At 61.5% G+C, this 20,132-nt stretch overlaps 2 protein-coding genes across 3 annotated transcripts; one reads left to right on the forward strand and one right to left on the reverse strand.

Moving 5' to 3' along the window:
* Positions 1-319: 319 nt before the first annotated feature.
* On the reverse strand, positions 320-15,198 carry POLRMT (RNA polymerase mitochondrial). Of its 2 annotated transcripts, XM_065699908.1 has the most exons (21): positions 15,102-15,198; positions 14,592-14,684; positions 12,897-13,531; positions 12,481-12,611; positions 10,919-11,105; positions 10,253-10,402; positions 9,934-10,101; positions 9,432-9,602; positions 8,755-8,994; positions 7,753-8,532; positions 7,183-7,305; positions 5,351-5,473; positions 4,329-4,508; positions 3,538-3,624; positions 3,149-3,262; positions 2,551-2,600; positions 2,203-2,301; positions 1,825-1,897; positions 1,618-1,700; positions 1,438-1,508; positions 320-831 (listed from the first exon to the last, which is right to left on the reverse strand). In XM_065699908.1, the coding sequence occupies exons 1-21, from the start codon at positions 15,151-15,153 to the stop codon at positions 782-784; spliced, it is 3,660 nt and encodes a 1,219-aa protein (XP_065555980.1). In that variant the 5' UTR covers positions 15,154-15,198; the 3' UTR covers positions 320-781. The 2 variants fall into 2 exon arrangements, with proteins under 2 accessions (XP_065555980.1, XP_065555981.1); XM_065699909.1 differs by lacking the exon at positions 3,149-3,262.
* Positions 15,199-15,780: 582 nt separating this feature from the next.
* FGF22 (fibroblast growth factor 22) lies at positions 15,781-19,012 on the forward strand. The gene is given in 3 exon segments (XM_065699705.1): positions 15,781-15,888; positions 15,890-16,019; positions 18,170-19,012. Coding segments are annotated over 3 exon segments (801 nt in total). The 3' UTR covers positions 18,733-19,012.
* The last annotated feature ends 1,120 nt before the right edge of the window (positions 19,013-20,132 follow it).

Here is a 20,132-nt window from a genome sequence, read left to right on the forward strand (position 1 = left end):
AGCAATGACAAGGCGAGACAAGAGCTTTCTCCCAACACCTTTCCCCTTGCTGGCAGCACCGTGGCTCTGCTCCAGCGGGGAAGGAGCAGGCTGCAAAGGGGAGCCTATGGGCTGAGCTGAGAGCTGGGGCAAACACATCATGAACACGCAGCCCTGGGGTGAAGAGGGCTGGAAATGCAGCCGCTGCAGCTGTGCCTCTGTGAGGAACTGAAGGCAAGCAGCAGAACAGCAGCAGGCTGGGGCCATGAGCCCCACATCCCCAGGACCACAGTGTTGAGAGCCCAGGGCTTCAGATGCCAAGAAGGGCCCAGGTCCCAGCTGCTATTTCAAAACCCCGTTTATTTACAGTATCGTAAACCTCCACCCCCCCTGAGTGGTTTTCCCTGCCTGAGACCCCGGGAGCAGAAGCAAATCCCATCCCTGAAGATCAGGAGCCACAGCGGCTGGAGAGCAGGGAGAGCACCCAGCAGCAGCAGAGCCTGGAGAGCAGCACCCACCCCATGGAGCTGAGGTCCTGCACCCTGTTGGTGGGGAAGGATGGATGGGGGGGGCACATCCCATCCACCAGCATCCACAGCAGAGAGGTGGAGACCTGGGACACAGGCACAGGCCCTGTCCCTCTGTAGCTGCTCCTCGTGCCCCAGCCTCGGTGGGGAGCAGCAGTGGGGCTGTGCTGGCAGCTGGACCCGCATTCCCCATGAGATGCAGGACAGAGGAGCCCTGTGGGCCAGTGCCTACCGCAGCCTTTGAGGCAGCCCAGGGCCCCACTGGCTGCTGGGGCTCAGCTGAAGAAATAGGTGGAATCCATCACATTCTCCAGGTTGAATTCACCTGAGGGAAGGAGGGAGAGAAGAGGTCAGAGAGGAGAAGCTGCCCCAAGCCCTGCTTCATAAAACCAGCTCAGATGCAGGGGGGGGGGGCAGGTCAAGAGGGATTTGGAGGGCTTCAGGAGCTGCCACCCCTCCTGATGGATCTGGGAGCAGCGGCCTCCTCCGCTTGGCAAAGGCACAACGAAGGTTGGCCAGATGGTCTGGCAGACGCAGGGCCCAGAGATTAGAAGAGTTAAACTAATTGCCTCAATCCCATTGCATGTGTATCATCTAGATCCTGGCAATTACCATGCCAAGGGCCTCCCTCCCATCTCCAGGCAAATGCCTCCTGCTTGGAAACAGATGGGAGAGGAACAAGATGGGGATGGGATGAGCTGGCTCAGTCTGGGGCAAAGCCCAGGGGAAGGCAGGGATGGCTCCCAGGGCTGCTGCAGGCTCTGCCCCATGGCTCTGCAGTGCAGTACAGGCAGGAACACCCATCTCAAAGGACAGCTTTAGTGCTGTGTCCAGCTTCAGACACCCCATGAGCCCAGTGACTTTGGGGGCCAAATCCCCATCTCACTCCCTTTGCCTCCAAACCACTTCCAGTCCTGTCCCATGCTCCTACCTGTCTTGGGGACATTCGACAGCTGCTCCATCAGTTTCTTCTGCCAGGGGGCTGTAGTCTCTCTGTCAGGGCTGGATGAACCAGAAGGAAAGGAAATGAGCATGGGAGCAGGATTTGGCTCTTGCAACCCACGTCCGGCGCCTGTACCACAGCAGCCCTGGGCAGGGGCTGAGGGAATACCTGCAGTACTTCTCCAGCATGAACGCAGACAGATCCTGCAAGATCTTCTCGCTGTGCAGAGCCACAAACTGCTGCCGACAAACCTGCAACCACCAGCAAGCTGGGTAAATCCATCAGCCCCTGGAGCAAAGCCCCGAGGAGGGAAGGGCTGGCGTGGGCCCAGAGGATGGATCAGCAGGATCCCAGCTCCTGAGGATCCACTTTTACCTGGTTCATCACGTCCACGGTGACTGCATGAGTCCAGTAGCAATCATGGACCGAGACGAAGGTCAGGCCCTGCCTGGGAGGCAGCAGAAGGTGCCATAAGCAGTGCTGAGAGCCCCCGCTGCCATGTCCCCTGCCCCACTGAGGTCTTTATGCTGGGACGTGAGCAAGGGCCACACAAGGAGGAGGGCTCCTGCAACAGCACCTGCACATCTTCAGGGAGAGCAAACCCCCCCCAAGCCCCCCTTTAGCCCCTCTCTGCCAGGAAACCCAAAGAGCCACAACCAGGAAAACCTCTTTCCCCCACCACATGCCTTGTCCTGGCAATGTTCTCCCAGTAAAGAGTGATCCTGGAGCTGGGGAAGAGCTCCAGCTCCCTACCTGAGGCAGTGCAGAGCTGTGAGCATCATGTGTGTGGAGTCCAGGGAGTGGATGAAGTTGGGTGGGAAGGCGTTCTTCTGCTTCACCGTGTCAGGCTTCCTGCAGCACAGAGCACGAGAAGGGAGGAGCTGAGGCACTTCCAAGGCCAAAAACGGGACCTGGGGTTGATGGGGACAGCCCTGCAGGGCCCTGGCACAGGGCTCCACTCCTCAGCTAGTTTTCTGCAGCTCAGGGCTGTAACAGGAGCTTTGGTACTCAGTGGCAGGTTCCACTGATGGGAAGGCTTTGTCCCCAGAGCACAGGCTGGAGACAGCAGGGGCGCAGTCACAACCATGGGTTCATACTTACTGGTTGCTGTAGGTGCTTTTCACACTCAGGTTCTGCATGCTGCAGTTCAGCTGCAGGGAGAGAGAAAGGGGATGAGCCCTCCCTCTGCACTGCCCCATGCTCCTGCTCTGCAGGGAACCTCCCTGGCTGCCATAAGGAACCCTTCCAGGGCATCCCAGTCACCAGGCACTCAGCAGTCCCCTCCCGAGGATGCTGCCAGGCGTCCTGCCCCCCATTTCCCAGCTGATTCACCCTGCGAGGGCTCCAGGAAGGGCTGCTGGAGGTGAGTGGCTGTGAGGGGAGCTGTGAGTCAGAGCAGCAGCATGTGGGAGGCGAGAGCAGCGAGTCTGAATCACGAGAGCCCCGGGAAGGCTCCTGGGAGCAGGGAATGGGCCCGTGCCTCAGCTGCCTGAGTGGGATGGGAGCAGCAGCGCTTCCTCAGCAGCACCCACCCGCTCCAGGCTCTGCAGGGAGGCTGCAGGATGTGCCTGCACACACAGAACCACCCTGATGGCGACCTGCTGGGCTTTAGCTTGCTGCCTGGAGCATGGCTGTCCTTTCCCTGCTCCCCACCACGGCGGAGGAAAGGGTGGGTGATTCCTGCACACCACACACTTACCACAGTGGGCCTGGAGCGGTAGTAGGGCTGCACAATGGGGAGACCCAGTGGTGTGACCCACTCCACCGTCTGGCCTGACTGAGCAATGAGCTTGGCACTCTCTGTCAGCCAGTTCTGCAGCAGAAGGAAGCGGCTGGAGTTACTATGGAAGACCCCATCCCCTCCCAGCACAGGTGACCCTGACTCTGCCTTTGACAGTCCAGTGCTTACAGGGAAGCTTGGCTGTGCACCAGGCACAATCCCACACCTCTGGGCTGGGACATGAGGATCCCCTCTAGGCCAGGACCCAGAAGAACCATCTCTCCCCATGGAGCACCCCCTGCTCTATGTATGGGTGGGCCAGCAAAGAAGAAAAGGCAGGAAGAGAGAACAGGCAGCAGGTACCTTACCTGGATATCTCGAGTCGCTGAGAACATCTCCTTGATGCTGTTGAACACTTGCTTTACGAGGTAGTGAGACGCTTCCCACAAGTACTCCTGCACAGACCAGAGGCAGAGTGAGGGGTCAGGCACAGGCAGCAAAAGACATGGAGCAAAGCGATGGGTAAGCTAAAGGAGCATCTCCCTTGTGCCTCAAGATCGCCTCCATCCAAACCGTGTTAAGCCTCGAGCTGCTGCAGGCAGCTGGCTGGGGCTTGTGCTGGACGGAGGCTCTGATCAGCACTTCAGACGGCTCCTTGTCCAAGGACACGCTGATCTGTGTGACATCCCGGGATGAGCAGGAGGCTCTCGCTGCCACATCTGTCCCTGCAGTGCAACATGGCAGCAGAAACACTCCCAGCACCATCGTGCCACAGCAAAGCACCCACTCAGCAAGGACCCAGAGTGGGGTCACACAAGAAGAAACAGGCGTCAGGAGGAACAAGCCTCCAAGAGCTCTGCTATAGACAAGGGCCACTTCAGATGGAAGAGCACAGCCACAGATCCTCGTGGAACTGAAACCCCATGAGGCTGTCACACAACCAAGCTGGGCCCCAGAAGGATGAATGGGAGAATCCCTGCCCACCCACCAGTGCCAGCAGGCAGCTCTCCTGCAGGCTGGAGGATGCAGGGCTCAGTCCTGCAAATCCCTCTCTTAGCTGAGGTTTGGGGGGATGAAGAGAGAACCCCCCCCAGTGCAGGTGCCTCCCCCAGCAGGGGCTGAGAGCTGAGCCCAGCCTGTTCCAGGGCAGAGCTGGTACCTCAGGGAAGTCATCGATCTCCTTGAGCCTCTTCTCCATCTGCAGGCGGCCACCGTAGCGGGTGACCCCATAGACCACGGTCATCACCGTCTGCTTCACCACCTTACGGCTGATGAAGCCCTGCAGCACCTGAGCGATCTTCACCCCATTCTCAGCATCCTTCCTCCGGAACTCCTCCACCTGAGGAAGGGAAAGCCCCCAGGAGGTCAGCCCTGTGGGGAGCAGGGCCACCAGAAACCCTGCAGCCCACTGTCACCAGGCCTGCTTAAACAGAGAGCATCTGCAGAAGGGATCAGGAGCATCTGCATCTCAGAGATAAGGCCACAGAACCTTCCACTGCTGCCTCAGCAGTGTCCCTTGGCTGCTGGTGCCGGACACCGCAAGGACACAGCATCAGGACAGTGGCTCAGGACTCAGGTTCTCCTGCCTCAGCCACCCCCAATGAGAAGTCAGAGGAAAACATGCTCCTCCTGCCCTCTGCTGCTGGGATAAGGCATGCTGAGACCGGGAAGGGAGAGCCAGGGGTTCAATGCCAGTTGAATGAGACTGGTAGATCCCAACACGCTTCCCAGCAGACTCATTTCACATCATGCCTTGCCAAGAAAGCTGAAGACTTCGCAGCAGTGCCAAGGGCTGAATCCCTCCCCACTCCCTCCTACCCAGCTCAAACGAAGGAAATCCCATAACCCGTGGGCTAGTCGTGACCAAGAGATGAAGAACATCCTCTGCTCTCTTTCACTTCTCTACCCTAATTCTCATAGACTTCATTCAGGAGAAGACAGCAGAAATCCAAGGGATGTCTCATCGCCACCTCTATGATCTCCAGCCTGATCCCCACTGCAGCTGCTGCGGTGATTCCCATGTGGAGAAGGAGAGCTGCCTCTGACCCAGCTCATGCTTTCCCAGCCCTCTGTCCACTGGTCTCATCCCATCGTTTCTCTTTGGGAGCTGAGGTGACCACTGTGCATCAGCAGCAAGAGGCAGGTCCTAGGACACCTCCTCGTGTCCCCAGCGTGTCTCACCTGCTGGGCCACCGCACTGTAGACATCCTGGGGTACATCGCAGGGCATCAGATTGACCGAGATGGCACCAATAAGGTCCCGGCCCAGAGCTGCGTAGTGCTGGAGCCCATTGCAGGAGCCATCCTGAGGGTGGAAGCAAGGTGTCAGGGTGTGGGTGGAGCACAGACAACCTCCTGAGCCAACGGCATTACTGTTCTCCCTCCTCTCTCCAGCCAGGTTTGCAGCTGCCTGGGCCACAGCAGTTTCCATCTTCCTTCTGGCCAGTTCTGACTGGGTCTCAGCCCTAACTACTGCTACCTGTGAGGCTCGAAACCAGAAACCCTCCCAGCACGCTGCCCCTTCTGTGGGTTTCCAAAGACATCAGAGCTCTGTGGCAACACTGAAAGCCAGGGCATGTGGAAAACAACGGATCTGTTGGTTTCGGATGCTAAAAGAAGCCCCAAGAGCCTCAGAAAACCCAGCATCAGAGGAAGGAGGAGGCAGGGCAAGGCAAGCATCGCTCAGCAAGCCACAGCTGCCCATGATCCTTCTGACAGAACCCAGCCCTGGCTCAAAGCTGCAGTTAAGGACACACTGACCCATCCATCACAGCAGCTGCCCTGACAGTCCTCCTGGACCCGGATGGGATAGGCAGGACCTGAACAATGGAATGGGAAGGTCCTGCTGCTCCCCAGACAGCACCAAACAGAAGACATGCTGCTGCTTTGGACCAGCCCTGCTCCTCCTGTGCCTGGTCCAGGGGAGCCTGCAGCTGCCAGCAGGATCAAACCCTCCTCTCCTCTTCCCCTCCTCCCCACAGCCTGCAGTGCAGCAAGTTGCAGAGCTGAGCACTGGGAGTGCTTGGGCATTAGCCCTGCGGTGCAGCAGCAGAGGAGCTGCCTCTGCTAACCCAGCGCTGATGACTCAGGTGGAAAGAGGCTGAGGTGTCCTCCACAAGAAGTCCTTGCTTCAGTTTGATTAACACCCCCTCGGCTGCTCTCTTGATCTCTTGTTGTCATAACAGTATCAGTTTGGACTGTCTCAGACATATTCCAGACCATTGCTGCTGGCAGAATACAGCCCCCTTCATCCCCCCCGCCCCCGCCTCCCTGCTTCGTTATGGCCATCTGATCTAATGAGATAAATGAGTAAACCTCTCCCCAAGAAAACAATTCATCACTGTCTGCCATGCAGCAAGGGGATTTATCAGTGTGGACAGATAGCTGGCTGGGCACTGGCTGCAGAGCTGCTGGGAGAGGCCCAAGTGATGGCTAAAGCTCCTCTCTCTGGCTGGGAAGGACAAACACCTTCCAACAGTGCCTGCACTCATCCTGCTCAGAGCCATGGGCACAGCTGACAAGGAGCAGGGACAGGGCACATGGTGACAGCCACGGCACTGACTCAGCTCTGTGCCCATGCCCTTCTCCAGAGGTCCACCCCTCCCGTCTGTATCTTCAGCCTCCGAATGGGAGCAGAGACCCCCAAAGCCTCAGTGCAGCCCCGAGCACATCAGAGGCAGGAGCTGCCACAAACCTCACCTCATCCCACCCTGCGGGGCCAGACTGGCTTCCAGCCCTCAGCCTGTGGCTGGAGAAGGTGAGACTGGCCCAGCCCTCTCCCAGGCAGGCTGTGCTCCGGCCACAGAAAGCCAAAGCAGCACTTGCCTGGCTCACTACTGCCTGCCCGCAGCAGCGAGTTACTGGAGTTCTCCAGCCCAGCTGCCTCCAGACTGTGCTCCCATCCTTAGGGAAGCCTGGTCATGGTGTAGGTAACGCAGCACTGGAGACCTGGATGCTTTCACCCTGCCCATTTCCCTCCCCCAGCCCAGCCACACAGATCTGTTGGGCTCCTACCTGGTGAATTGGGAAGTGGGAGATGTAGGCTGCTGGATCCGGGGACCTCGAGGCTTTCGCGATTTCCATACAGCATGCCAAGGCTTGCCAGGGCTCATCCGTGTTCATCCACCACTTCCTGCCCTGGGAAGAGGAAAACACACGTTGGCAGGAGCAGGCAGTGCTCCTGTGGCACCCCAAAGCAAAGGCAGGAGCCCCTGCACTCCCGGCACACAATGATCCAGGCACCTCCTCCACCATTCCTCCACTTCCCATATATTTCCTTATGTTTTCATATAGAAACGTGTTATTTAGGGAACTCTGCAACACTTTGTCTCCCTTTTTCCTCTCGAAGTGGTACCTTTCAAACCATCTCTGTTTCAAAACCAATCTGATTTCCATTCTATTGTCCTCTCTGAAAAGAACGGTTGGGTCTCCTCTGAAACTAAGGAGGACGCTGATCCCTTTTTCCTTAGCATATTTAGATAATTCCCATTCAGGCTCCAACACAGATGAACTTCCCTGCTTCCCAGGCGAAGCCTCCAGCCTGCCAGGGGTCCCACCACTCCACCCCAAGAGCTCCCTGTGTACCGTGAGCGGGTGATCAGCCGAGTCCAGGATCTCCTCCATGATTTCATTGGCGTACTCCAAGCGTTCCTGCAAAGGGTTCTTCTTCTTCAGCCCCGTGAGGTTTATGAGGTGAATCTTCAACCAGTCCAGGCCCTTGGGCCCTAGGGGTCTGCCCTCTGCAAAGAGCAGGATGGCCCGAATGACATCGTTACCGAGGTGGTTGAAATAAGGTGGGCAAGGGTAAGTCCTGCCTCGGAAGTCCATGTTGTGAGGAAACCAGAACACCCTGTCCCTGACATAGTTGGCGATGGAGAGCTTGTAGAGCGCATCCATGCGCAAGCTGTGCATTTCAGCTGCCTTCTTCTTGCACAGCAACAACTCGTGCTTCTGGGCCTTGTCCAAGGCAGAGGGATTGCTGGGAGCAGCAGGAGGCTTGGGGGCCTCGGAGACGGGTGGTGGGATGTCCAGCTTCTCATTGCCTTTGTCATTGAAGATGGAGATGATGATATCCAGCACTGGCTGGTTGATCTTCCAGGCGCAGTTGCCCAGCTGGTTGAGGGCATCCAGCACGGGGTGCAGGTTCACCAGAGGACACTGCTCCAGGAGCAGCTGGTGTTGGATGGCCCCATCCACAAAGCGCATCAAGTTGGTGTCGCTCAGGAAAAAGGCCCCAAAACTGGGGGAGGTCCAAGGCACTGGGGGGCACAGCATAGGGATGGCGGAGGAGTTAAAGGTCAGCATGGTCTCTGCAGCGTCTGACATGATCTGACAGAAGATGGGATGGGGCTTTATGAGCCCAACCTGAAGAGATGAACCAGAGAGGCGAAGGTGAGGGCTCTGGAAGAGCATGTGGCCAGTCAGCCACGACGTAAGGAGCAGCTAAGGACACTGCACAGAACCAGGGGCTCCTCAAAGTGTCCCTGAGCAGGAAAGGCAGCAGGGAGGGACAAGGGCCTTTGCAAAGGCCTGGTTCCAACGCAGAGCTGACCTGCACATCCCGAGAGACCCCAGCATGAGGCTCACCTGACAACTGCTGCGGAAGGAGTAGATGTGGTAGAGGGCAGGGATGAGCCTGGACTCCAGGCGAGGGCTGAGGATGTTCCTGGGCATCTTGACAGACTGCACCAGCAGCTCCAGCATGTGCATGCCCAGGCGCATGAGGAGCATGTAGGACCAGCTGCAGTCCTTCAGTTTCAGGGAAGGCCCAAAGCCTGCTTCTGCCACCAGCTTCTCCCAGTATTCCCGTGGCAAGTACTTGGCAGGCTGGGAGGTGGAAGGAGAAAACTGGGTCAAGCAGAGGGACCAGCCATGCTGCTCCTGGAGGGGTGCTGCATGGGATCTATGTGGCTTGGAGAAGGACCCTCCTGTCTGTGTGCCCCTGTGAGGTCCTCCCTGACAGAGGCACTGGGGCCAGGACTGCTGATGTGACCAGCAGTGAGAACCTGCTGCTGCTACAGGCCAGGCCAGTGGCACTGCACATCCCTTCCTCTCACCAATCCCTGTGCTCACATCTCACCCCCACACACCATCCCCTGCCCTGCCAGGCACTAAATGGGGCCTTACTGGTTCTGGTGGCCTCCGCAGCAGCAAGTTCCCAGAACCCAGACCTTGTGCTTGTGATGGGGTGGACAAACTGCTTTGTCCCATCTCTGCTCTGCTGCTGCAGCCCACAGGTCCACTCCTGTCCCAGGAACACCTACCTGGCCATCCTTTGCCAGCAGCTGGATGTAGCCCTCATAGACCACCCGCAGCTTCTCCAGCTGACCACTGCACAGCTTCCTCCGGGTGATGTATCTGTCGTAGACCTTGGAGCCCAGCTCCTTGGCCAAGACAGCCAGGGATTCTCCTTGTGGAGACAGGGTGTTGAGCATCTGAGAAAGGGGAAGGCAGAGAGGGTCTTAAGGAGGGAAGAACAGAAAGATGGAGCAGAGAGACAAAGCGGGAGTTAAAGCCTCTGTGCAGGGAACATGGGAAGATGCCCACTCCCATGGTGCTGAGCAGATGATGAGGAAGGAAACACGGCCAGGACAGAGCAGGGGCTTCAGTGGCTGCTCAGCACAGGAAGCAGAGCCTGTACCTAACAACCTGGGCAGGTTCGTGTCCTGATTCTGCTGGCCCAAGGACAAAGGTGCTTTGCAGCAGCCCTTTGGCCATCCAGGCACCCTGTTCCTGTGGCTCTGCAAGGGCAGGGCAGGGTCCTACCTGCAGCATGATGCCCACGTACTCCTCCTCTGGCAGCAGGCACAGGTAGGGGTACAGCATATTGTACTTTGATGCTGTCTTGAGCTTGGACATGTTGTGCTTTGACTTCTGCAGGGCCTGGAGGATGGAGTCGTGCCACTGGGAACGGAGGGTGGCCAGGAGGTTGCGCTGCACAGGAACAGGAGTAAGACTGAAATGCTGTGGTGAGAGTGTCACTAGGAAGCTGTCCCCCTCCTCAAGCTGCCTCCCACAGGTCCTGAGGGCTGGACTGTCCCCGCTTCCCTCCTGACCTACAGCCCCATCACTCCCTGAGCTTTACCGCTTTAATGGCTTGTGGGGTCAGAGGCTTGCTCGACTCCACCGACTCGATGGTTACGGTGTTGTTCATCTCCAGCTCCAGCTGCTTCTGAAAGCACTCCTGCAGCTCCTGCACAGAGAAATCCAGCTTGGGGTACGCCACCACCTTCTCCTGCAACCAGAGCGAACCAGTAAGTGCCAAAAGCCAGAGGGAGAATCATAGAATAGTTAAAGGACCTTAAGATCATCCAGTTCCAACCCCCCTGCCGTGGGCAGGGACACCTCACACTAAACCATGGCACCCAAGGCTCTGCCCAGCCTGGCCTTGAACACTGCCAGGGATGGAGCATTCACAACCTCCCTGGGCAACCCATTCCAGCCCCTCACCACCCTAACGGGAAAGAATTTCTTCCTTATATCCAATCTAAACTTCCCCTGTTTAGGTCTGAACCTGTTACCCCTTGTCCTGTCACTACAGTCCCTGGCGAAGAGTCCCTCCCCAGCATCCCTCCAGGCACCCTAAAGAGAAGATGGGCTCACTCTCCCAGCTCCCCTGCCAGAGGCACATGGGACAAGGCCCCTCTGAGGGCACCTTGCTGGGACCTCTGGGTCCACAGGTCTGAGGCCTCTGGCTGGCCTCAGGGAGCCTGGAGCATCCTGCAGAGACACCCTGAGCTCCAGGGCTTACCCTGGAGTAGAAGTCCTGAAGCAGAGAAGACTTGCAGGTCTCTGGGCTGGGTGTGGGGGGCAGCTGGTAGTTGGCATGGACCATCCTGATGGCCTTCAGCACCTTCTCCTTCTCATCCTCCTCAAACAGGCACTTCTGGAAGAGCTCATCCACGTGGAAGCCATCGCGCTGCAGCTGCCGCATGCACCTGAGGAAGGGCAGATCAAACAGGTCAGCGCTTTCCCAAGGGACTGTGCACAGAAAGCAGCACATCACAGGGCAGGGAACAAGGGGTTTAAGCAGAAGACCAAGCATGAAGGACACAGATGGGGTTTGCCCTTCAGAGGATCCAAGAGCCCCGACTGTATCAGGCTTTTCCTTCCTCACATGTGCCCTAAGCAGCATCACCCAGACCCTCGATGGGATGAAGAGCCCCCCCCATCCCAAACCCCTGGCAGCCACAAAAGCAAAACCCTCTCCCAAAGCTGGACCTCGAAGCGGGGCACCCATCAAGAATGAGCTCTGAGCACAGGGCAGGAGACTGAACCCCAGCCCCAGACCACGCCAGGAGGGCTGGGGAGGCCTCCCCATGCTGGGTGCTTCCCAGCAGCTTTCCTCTGTGCCGCCCTTCATGCTGGGGCAGCGGCAGGAGGGTGCAGCCTCTTCACACTCACTGGGAAGGCTCTGGCAGGGCTGGGGAGCTGGATGTGCCCCATGCGCTTGCCCTGGGATGCCTCTTCCCTTCCCCTACACACTCCTCAAAGCATGTTCCTTGCAGTAACTGATTCCTGATGAAGCTGATGCCTCCCTGCAGCAAAAGGGGCATAACTGGGACACCCACCCAAGGCTGATGCCTCAGTGCTCCAGGAGCACCGCCGGAGGGCAGGCTGACAGAGGGATGCTGTCCTGCAGAACGTGGGAGCTCTCCCTGCTCCCCACACAGGCAGGAGCCAGCTCTTGGAGGTGCTGGGGTGGGGGCTGCCTCCAGCCTGTCCCCACAAGGTCACCAGCCTTAGGTGAGAGCAACCAAACCATTCACCCTCCAGCCCACACCGTTGCTGAGCTTTCACCTTCATGCTCAATGGGGAGGCTGAGGAGGAAGATGCAGGTTCCTTCAGCCCCAAAGAGCCCTCAAGGCTCCCTCTCCAGCCCCAGCCAAGAGGAGGGAACCCATGGGGCTGGGCACAGCTTGGGCACTGTGGTTCATGCACCCAGCCTGGGGGCCAGGGCATGGGAGCACCCTGGCAGGGCTGCAACAGGAACAGTGGCTGGAAGCTCCCTTCCCCGCAGCCCCCATGACTGCTGGGGGGGCAGAATCCCCTCATGCACCATCTCCCACTGCCCAGCCCCACAGAGGATGCTCTGGGATCACATCCTCCTGGATCTGAAGTGCAGCAGAGCCCAGAGCCCCACCTGCCAACTGGCCCAGTCCATGCTGGGTGACACTGGAAGGAGGACAGGGACAGTGGCACCAGCCAGGCCTCCATGGGGACCCCACCGCCTGGGAGCAGAGCAGCAGCCCCCCTCTGCCAGGCTCTCAGCACCCTGCGCCATGCCAGGGGAGGGAAGCAGAACCACGTTACCTCCGGATGGCTTTGACGCAGAAGGGGTTCCGGCCCAAGCACTCCAGTGCTGCCGCGTAGGAATCCAGGTTGGGCCGGAGCCCAGCAGATTCCAGCATGGAAAACAGGTGGTTGATGCGCTGCAGACGGCCCTGTGGAGGCGAAGGGAACGGGGCTGGGGGCTCAGGCACCAGCAGCCCCACACCCCTCTGCTCCTGTTCAAATTCAGCCCCATCTATCCTGCCCCATCCCCTCAAAGCCACCTCGCGGGGATCCGAGGGCTCCTACCAGCTCCATCCCTCCCAGCAGAAGCTTGGCACCCTTGCTGAAGGCAGATGTGACAAAGTGTGACCACTGCTTCTACGAGCACGGAGCTCTTCCTCCTGAGCCCTGTCCCCCCCAGGCACCCAGAAACCCATAAGCCAGTAGGTCAGTACCTTTCTTGCCCAGTTCCGCATCACGACGTTGTATGCGCTGACATTCAACACCTTTCTCTTTGCAGAGGACCTGTGGTACATGAGGAGGAGCCTCTCCGCTTCCTCTGGCTGCTGCAGGAACAGGAAGCACTCCAGGTTGGACTGGATGGTCTGCTGCAGGATCCTGAACTGGCTGCTCTCCTTGTCATCCAGCATCCTCTGGCCTGGCACCTTCACAGCCTCCTTCCCTGCTGCCACCGCCGGCTTCCCATGGGCATGGACACCGTGCGAGCCAGCGTGGCCCTGGCTCCAGCCTGCAACCACTTTAGTCTTTGGGGTCTTCAGGCTCTTCTTGCCTTTACCTTTGACTTTCACCTTGCCCTGAGCTTTGTCCTTGACCTCAGCCCCCAGAGCCAGCTTGGAGGCAGCAGTGGGCAACATCTGCTCCACCTTCAGCTGCTGGATGCGCGCCTCCTTCTTCAGCTTCTCAACCCAGCTGCTGACCCTGGCCGGGCTCTCCCTGCCTTCCCTGGGAGCCACCACCTCCTGCAGCGGGTCCTGGTACTTGGCATCGCCCAGCGGGGCCAGCTCCACTTTGCTGACCGTCACCTCTGGGACATTGGTGGCTTGGAGCTGCTTCACCCGAGCTTTCAGCACTGCCACGGAACACAGAAGAGGGGATTAGGGAAGGGATGCAAAGCCCGAGCACAGGCCCTGTCCTGTCCCAGGACCTTATAGAATCATAGAATAGTTTGGGTTGGAAAGGACCTCAAGATCATCCAGTTCCAACCCCCCTGCCATGGGCAGGGACACCTCACACTAAACCAGGGCACCCAAGGCTCTGTCCAACCTGGCCTTGAACACTGCCAGGGATGGAGCACTCACAACCTCCCTGGGCAACCCATTCCAGTGCCTCACCACCCTCACAGGAAAGAATTTCCTCCTTAGATCCAATCTAAACTTCCCCTGTTTAAGTTTGAACCCGTTACCCCTTGTCCTGTCACTACAGTCCCTGACAAAGAGTCCCTCCCCAGCATCCCTATAGCCACCCTTCAGGTACTGGAAGGCTGCTCTGAGGTCCCCACGTAGCTTCTCTTCTCCAGGCTGAACAGCCCCAACTTCCTCAGCCTGTCTTCATACGGGAGGTGCTCCAGCCCCTGATCATCCTCGTGGCCTCCTCTGGACTTGTTCCAGCAGTTCCATGTCCTTTTTATGTTGAGGACACCAGAACTGCACACAATGCTCCAGGTGAGGTCTCACAAGAGCACAGTAGAGGGGCAGGATCACCTCCTTCAACCTGCTGGTCCCAGGGACATGCTCAGGAGAAGAGGCTCCACACCAGGACTTCTCCCCTCCTTGGCCAGCAATCAGCTGCCTGGATCACCGTGGTCCTAGCACCCACCCCGGGGTCCGCAATGACAGGACACCAGCCCATGCTTGTCCGCTTCCCTGGGCCTCTCTCCAAGGACCTCACAGCCTCAGCCCACCAGGGCAGCGAGCCCAAAGCCAGAGCAGGTCCCAGGTCAGTCTGCAGGGCCCTTCCTGGGGGTAGAAATGGCCTCCAGGTCCCTAAGGACAGGGCCGAACGTGCTCAGGGTAAGCAGGAAGCCCATGGCAAGCCCCACGTCCTTGCTCAGGCTATATCCGCTCCTGAACGCGTTCTACCCGGAGCGGGAAGGCTCTGGGAGCACCCCCAGGACGCTGCAGCTCCCCCACCTTGCAGCAGCTCCGTCCTCTCGCAGGGGCCGTTCCTCTTCACCTTCTTGGCGCTGGCAGAGGAGTAGCTCCGGAGGATGCTCCACGGGATCCCTGCAGTGGGAAAACACCAAGACCCGGAGCTCAGAGGAGGCTTCGCCCCTTCCAGCCCTCGCTGCCCCACGCCATGGCTGGGGACGGGGACAGGGACCCCCCCTCACCCCTGACCTCTTGGGGGGGGGACCGGACACACACACGGGTGACGTGACCCCAGGGACGCCCCAAGCCCCAACACGGGGTGCCAGGACCCCAGCACCCCAGAGCCCCCCGCGGCCACCGCTGTTACAGTGCCAGCGGCCCAGGACCAAAAGCCACCGGAGGCCCGGCCCGGCGGAGGGCTCCGTGCACCCGTGCCCGGGTCAGCCCTGCAGGGCCCCCGGGTGAGGCCTTGCGGGGCCGCCCAGCCCCGGCTCCGCCCCGGAGGGCGAGAGGCGCCCCCCGGCCGCCCCGGGCCCGTTCCCCGCCGCTCACCGGCGCCCCGCAGGCGGCCCGGGCCCGGCAGCGCCGCCCGCAGCAGCGACATGCCCCGCCGCGCTAAGCCGCCATGCCCCGCGCTCTGCGCAGCCGTCGCGCAAAGCACGCCGGGAACCGTAGTTCCGCCGGCGAAGGACTACAACTCCCATGGTGCAGCGCGGCCGCGCAACGCATCCCCCCCTGCCGGCCAGCGGCGGCCCCGACGGGACGGGACGGGACGGGACGGGACGGGAGGGGAGCGGAGCCCCGCGGGGCCGGCGCTGGGACACGGCGCTCCCCAGCGTCCCAACCGGCACCGAGCTCCGCGCCTCAAGCTGACACCACCCTCAGGCCCGCGCCCCGCGCCTCTCCTCCAGGCCTGCCCAAGGAGCCAGGCCCTGACGCCGCAGGAGCCGGTGGGGACCGGAGCATGCAGCACCCCCCGCCCCGCAACCGCAGACGGGCGGCCCCGGCCGGGGTTACAAGGCAGCCGTCGGGGCGCCGGTTGATGAATGGGAGCCCCCGCCCTTCTCCCCCACCCCTCGGCCCCGCCCCGTGCCATTGGCCCCCGCCCCGGCTCTCTCTGCTCGTCGCTCGGGCCGCCCGCGCCGTCGGGGCCGGTCGCCGCCGCGGCCGTGGCCATGGCCGCCCGCCCGCCGCCCCGCCGCTCCCCGCCGTCCGCCCGCCGCCCGCCGCCATGAGGCGCGGGGGCCCCGCCGCCCTCGCCGCCTGCCTCGCCGGGGCGTTCGCCGTGCTGGCGGGGCCGGGGTCGGGGTCGGGCAGCACCGCCTGGGGCGGCCGGCGGCCCCCCCCGCAGCTACGGCCACTTGGAGGGCGACGTGCGCTGGCGGCGGCTCTTCTCCGCCACCCGCTTCTTCCTGCGCATCGACGGCAGCGGCGGCGTGGAGGGGACGCGCTGGAGGGAGCGGCCGGGCAGTGAGTGCAGCCGGGGCGGGGTCCCGCCGCCCTCCCACCGGAGGCCAGAGCCCAGTCCCGGGGGGGGCTGCGGCAGAGGCGGCCGGGGCCGGGCACAGACGGGACAGGGGCCGGACGGGGGCGACGGCGGCGGGGCCGCGCTGTGCCCGGTCCCGGGGAGATGCCGCAGCTCCTGCAGCGACCGCGCGTTCCCCATGTCCGTCCCCGCTGCCGCCGGGCCACGAGCGGCTCCTCCTGCCCTCGCCCCCCGGAGCCCCTTTCCAGGGCTCCGGCTGCCGCCCCTCGTTGTTGGGGCGACAGAAAGCGCAGGGAGGGGAGGGGATGAGAGGGGGGTCCCCGGGCTTCGCGGTGTGGGGGGAGTCCCCTGCCCTGCGGCACAGACCGGGGGGGGATCTGATCATTCCCTGTAGCCGCTCTGAGGAGGATAAAGGGTGAAGAGGATGAGGAGGGAGGGAGGAAGATGTTGGTCTCAGCGCTGAGCATCCATGAGCGTGGTTTTGGGGAGCAGAGCTGCCCCATCGAGGGGACCACAGAGCATCCACTGCCCGCAGGGCTCCGGGGGGGCACAGGGGCACAGCACCCCCAGTGCCGTGGGGTCGGTGGGTGCAGGCTCCCCACGGACTGGTCCTCCTCATGGGGCCGGGCAGCACATCCCGGGGGGGACGGAGCGAGCAAACGCTGAAGGATGTCGGCGCTGCCCAGACTGAGCTGCGATCCGGAGCCTGGGAACAAGCCGGCAGGATTAGGCCTTCCCCCGGGGCTGGGGCTGGGGCTGCTCCACCCCTCAGCCCTCGGGAGCGGCCGCGTGTGCCGGTGGGGAGAGGCTGATCCCGGGGTCCGGATCCTGCCCCGGCTCCGTGGCCCCCTGCTCCCACCGGGGCCCCTCCGTGGTGACAGCGCCGTGGGTCCCGAGGGGATGTGGCACCTGCAGTGAGCGCCGGAGCTGCCAGCCCAGGCTCAGCACCCATGGTACCAGCCCGCTTTGGGTGCTGGGCTCTGGTCGCTGGTGATAGGGAGCAGGCACCAGGCTCACATGGGGGTGATGGAGATGCCCGATGCAGGGCGCTGGGATGTGGGGCAGGAATGATGCTGAGGATGGGAGCAGCATCCCCCAGCCCATGTCCCCCACCCACCCAGCGCAGGATGAGGGAGCCGTGGTTCCTGCGGTGCCGGAGGCTGTTGGGAGCCCCAGCCGGGAGCGCTGCCAGCACCAAGCACCCCAACACGTTCCTTTGCCATGTGGCAACGGGGCCTGGCAGGAGGAGCGGCCCCGGGCGCTCCCATGGGGCTCGCTCTGGTTATCACTTGGGCTCTGCTCCTCAGCCCTCACCATGGCTGCAGTGGGGCTCTGGGACTGGAGGGGCGAGACTGGGAGCACTGGGAGCTGCTGCCCGGTGCCTCCAGAACCAGGCACCGGGAAGCAAAGCGCCGGGGGCTATTTTTGGGACAGCACAAATCCTTTGTTATAAATAGCAGCTCCGGACGGGGATCGGATGGAGTGGGGATGGAGTCACAGGCACTTGCTCAACCCTTCCCCATGGCTGCAGCCTGGCAATGGCTTCACTGGGCCCTGCAGGTCCTGGTGGGTGCCAGGGGGTTGTTGCCTGGTGAAAGCCCCCCCCCCCGAGGTGCTTCAGCCCCTGTCTCATCCTCATCCAGTGGTGCCCATGGGCTGCACCTCGCCCCTTGCCTGTGTCTCTGCCCACTGGAGCTCCGTTCTCCCCTTGCCACCGCAGCGTGTGCCCGGTGGGCAGCAGGGCAGGATGCGGTGCAGGAATCCATAGGCCCTGCCGATGCTCTGGGTGTTCCCTATGTCGGAGGTGCTGGTCCGACCGCATGCCTTTCCCATTAGCGGCTGTGCCGGGCACACACCAGGGCAGCCACAGCCTGGCTGCAGCCACCTCCTGGGCTCATCTCCGTGTCCTGCAGCACCAGCGCATCCCTCCTGCCCACGGTGCCTGCCACCGGTGCCACCAGCATCTGCGCCACTGGTCCGCACTGGTGCCACCAGCATCCACAGGCAGCACCATCCCACGCCCATTGTGCTCCTGGGAACTGGCTGGGCCCTGGGGAGGAGAGAAGTAAAGATCAAATCCTCCCTGGATCAGAGGTTCCCCATCCCGGCTGAACCCTCATTCCCTGTCCCACAGGCATCGTCGAGATCCGGTCGGTGCGTGTCGGCGTCGTGGCCATCCGTGCGGTGCACACCGGTTTCTACCTGGCCATGAACAAGCAGGGCAGGCTCTATGGGTCGGTAGGTCGGATGCTGCCTCCCAGGAGAGGGGTCAGAGGCACAGGGCAGAGCTGGAACCGGGGGTCCCAAACCCACCGGGACCGGTGCCCAGGACCAGGCTCCTGGTTTCCCGTGCGCTGCCCCACTCCCCATCAGGGGCTGCACCCACAGAGCATCCCCCAGGCACTGGTGTCCTGCTCTGCCCCTGGGCTCCATCCCACCGGAGCAGGGTGATGGTGGGTCCCGAGCGCAGCCGCCGCTCACCCCCTTCCCTTCTCCTGCCAGAAGGAATTCAGCCCCAACTGCAAGTTCATGGAGCGCATCGAGGAGAACGGCTACAACACGTACGCGGCGCTGCGCTGGCGGCACCGGGGCCACCCCATGTTCCTCTCCCTCAATAGCAAGGGCAGGCCGCAGCGAGGGGGCAAGACGCGGCGGCAGCAGCTCTCCACACACTTCCTGCCCATGCTCATCAGCTGAGCCCATCCCGGGGGGAGAAAACTGGGGGGGAAAAGGGTGATTTTATTTATGTACAGATCTATTTTTATGTTATTTATTGGTTTGGTTTGGATGGATGTGGAAGGAAGATGCTCCAGATGCAGCCGTGCAGGGATGCGGCTCGTCCTTGCCATCCTGTTGTGGCAGGGACCAAGCGGCCAGTGCTCTGCCACTGGTGTGTGTGCAGGGGCTGGGACGTGTTGGTGGGCTGCATTTGTCTCTTGTCCCGGCACTGGTGGCAATTAAAGCTGTGTTCATGGCACGGAACGGGCAGTGGGTGTTGGTGCTGTGATGGTGGGTTTGGGTCCCCTGGGGTTGTGCCTGCATCCCCCAGCAGCATCCCTGCTGCTGCCTGGCTGGACCCAGCGCCAAACCTCACCCACAGGAAGCACCAGTGATGGGTGTTCAGTGGCACGAAGGATGGAGCAGGGAAAGAGCCTGGACCCTGCACTCACACTGCAGGGAAGCACTTGATGTGTTACCAGCAGCCGCTCCAAAAGGGAGCATCCCCTGGGAAGTGCGAGGCTCAGTGCAGGGGGATGCAGACCTGGGGACACAAAGGGACAAGGCAAAGTGGGGCGAGAGGGTCACAGCTGCTGTCCTGCTGCATCACTGCAATGGGCTCTCACCTCCTGAGCCAGCCCAGACCCCCAGGTGCACGCAGCCCTGCTTGGGGGGAGTGAGGATGCTGCTTCCCACCATGTGCAGACCCTGAGCTGGGATGTCACACGTAAAGGGACCAGACCTGGTCCCCAGCAGGAGCACTGGGACCTGTGGGCACCGAGGCGCAGTGGGGCTGCCCCATCCATTGTCCGCAGCAGAGATGGAGCTGGGAAGGTGGATGGTGACCAGCCCCTTGCCTGGAGGGGAGCATGGGCACAAACAGCGCCAGGGCACGTCCTGCGCCACGCTCCGCAGCCAGGCACCGCAGCCTGGTCACTTTGTCACGTCAGACACGATGGCCCCAGTGAAAACCACCAAACTCGTTCCATTTCCTACCCAACCAGCTCCAAACGAGTCTGAGAGAGGGAACAGGCACCGCGTTAACCGTGTGGTGACCGCGGCGCGGGCCGGGAGCCTCTGCCATGCACCCACCATGGGCTGCGCTTCCCCCTGAGCACTGCTCACACAGGGGGGAATCGGCCCCCAAGCTCCAGGAGCCACACACACACCATCGGCAGCTGGAGTGCGGTGGGAGAAGCAAAGGCTTTGAAGGGCTCCCGGGCTGCCTTTTGGTGACCGAAGAGCAAAGCTTTGCCTCCGTGCTGCTGGGCACACACGGGCTCGACCAGGGACCTTCCTGCTGCCACCCACTTCCCAAGCCCAGGAGCTCGGAGGACGAGCCATTTACCCTGATCTACCAGTCCTGAGATAAAGCCCGG

Source organism: Lathamus discolor, chromosome 21, assembly GCF_037157495.1.
Source record: "Lathamus discolor isolate bLatDis1 chromosome 21, bLatDis1.hap1, whole genome shotgun sequence".
Lineage (NCBI taxonomy): Eukaryota > Metazoa > Chordata > Aves > Psittaciformes > Psittacidae > Lathamus > Lathamus discolor.

What these genes read in the sequence shown, in the direction of transcription:
- POLRMT (XM_065699908.1), bottom strand. Translation starts at nt 15,153, where the DNA reads ATGTCGCTGCTGCGGGCGGCGCTGCCGGGCCCGGGCCGCCTGCGGGGC. An exon ending in ACGTGGGCATCATGCTGCAG is followed by an intron (nt 9,603 to 9,933) that starts GTAGGACCCTGC and finishes CCCCTTTCTCAG; the next exon opens with ATGCTCAACACCCTGTCTCC. An exon ending in CCGTGGACGTGATGAACCAG is followed by an intron (nt 1,701 to 1,824) that starts GTAAAAGTGGAT and finishes TGGTGGTTGCAG; the next exon opens with GTTTGTCGGCAGCAGTTTGT.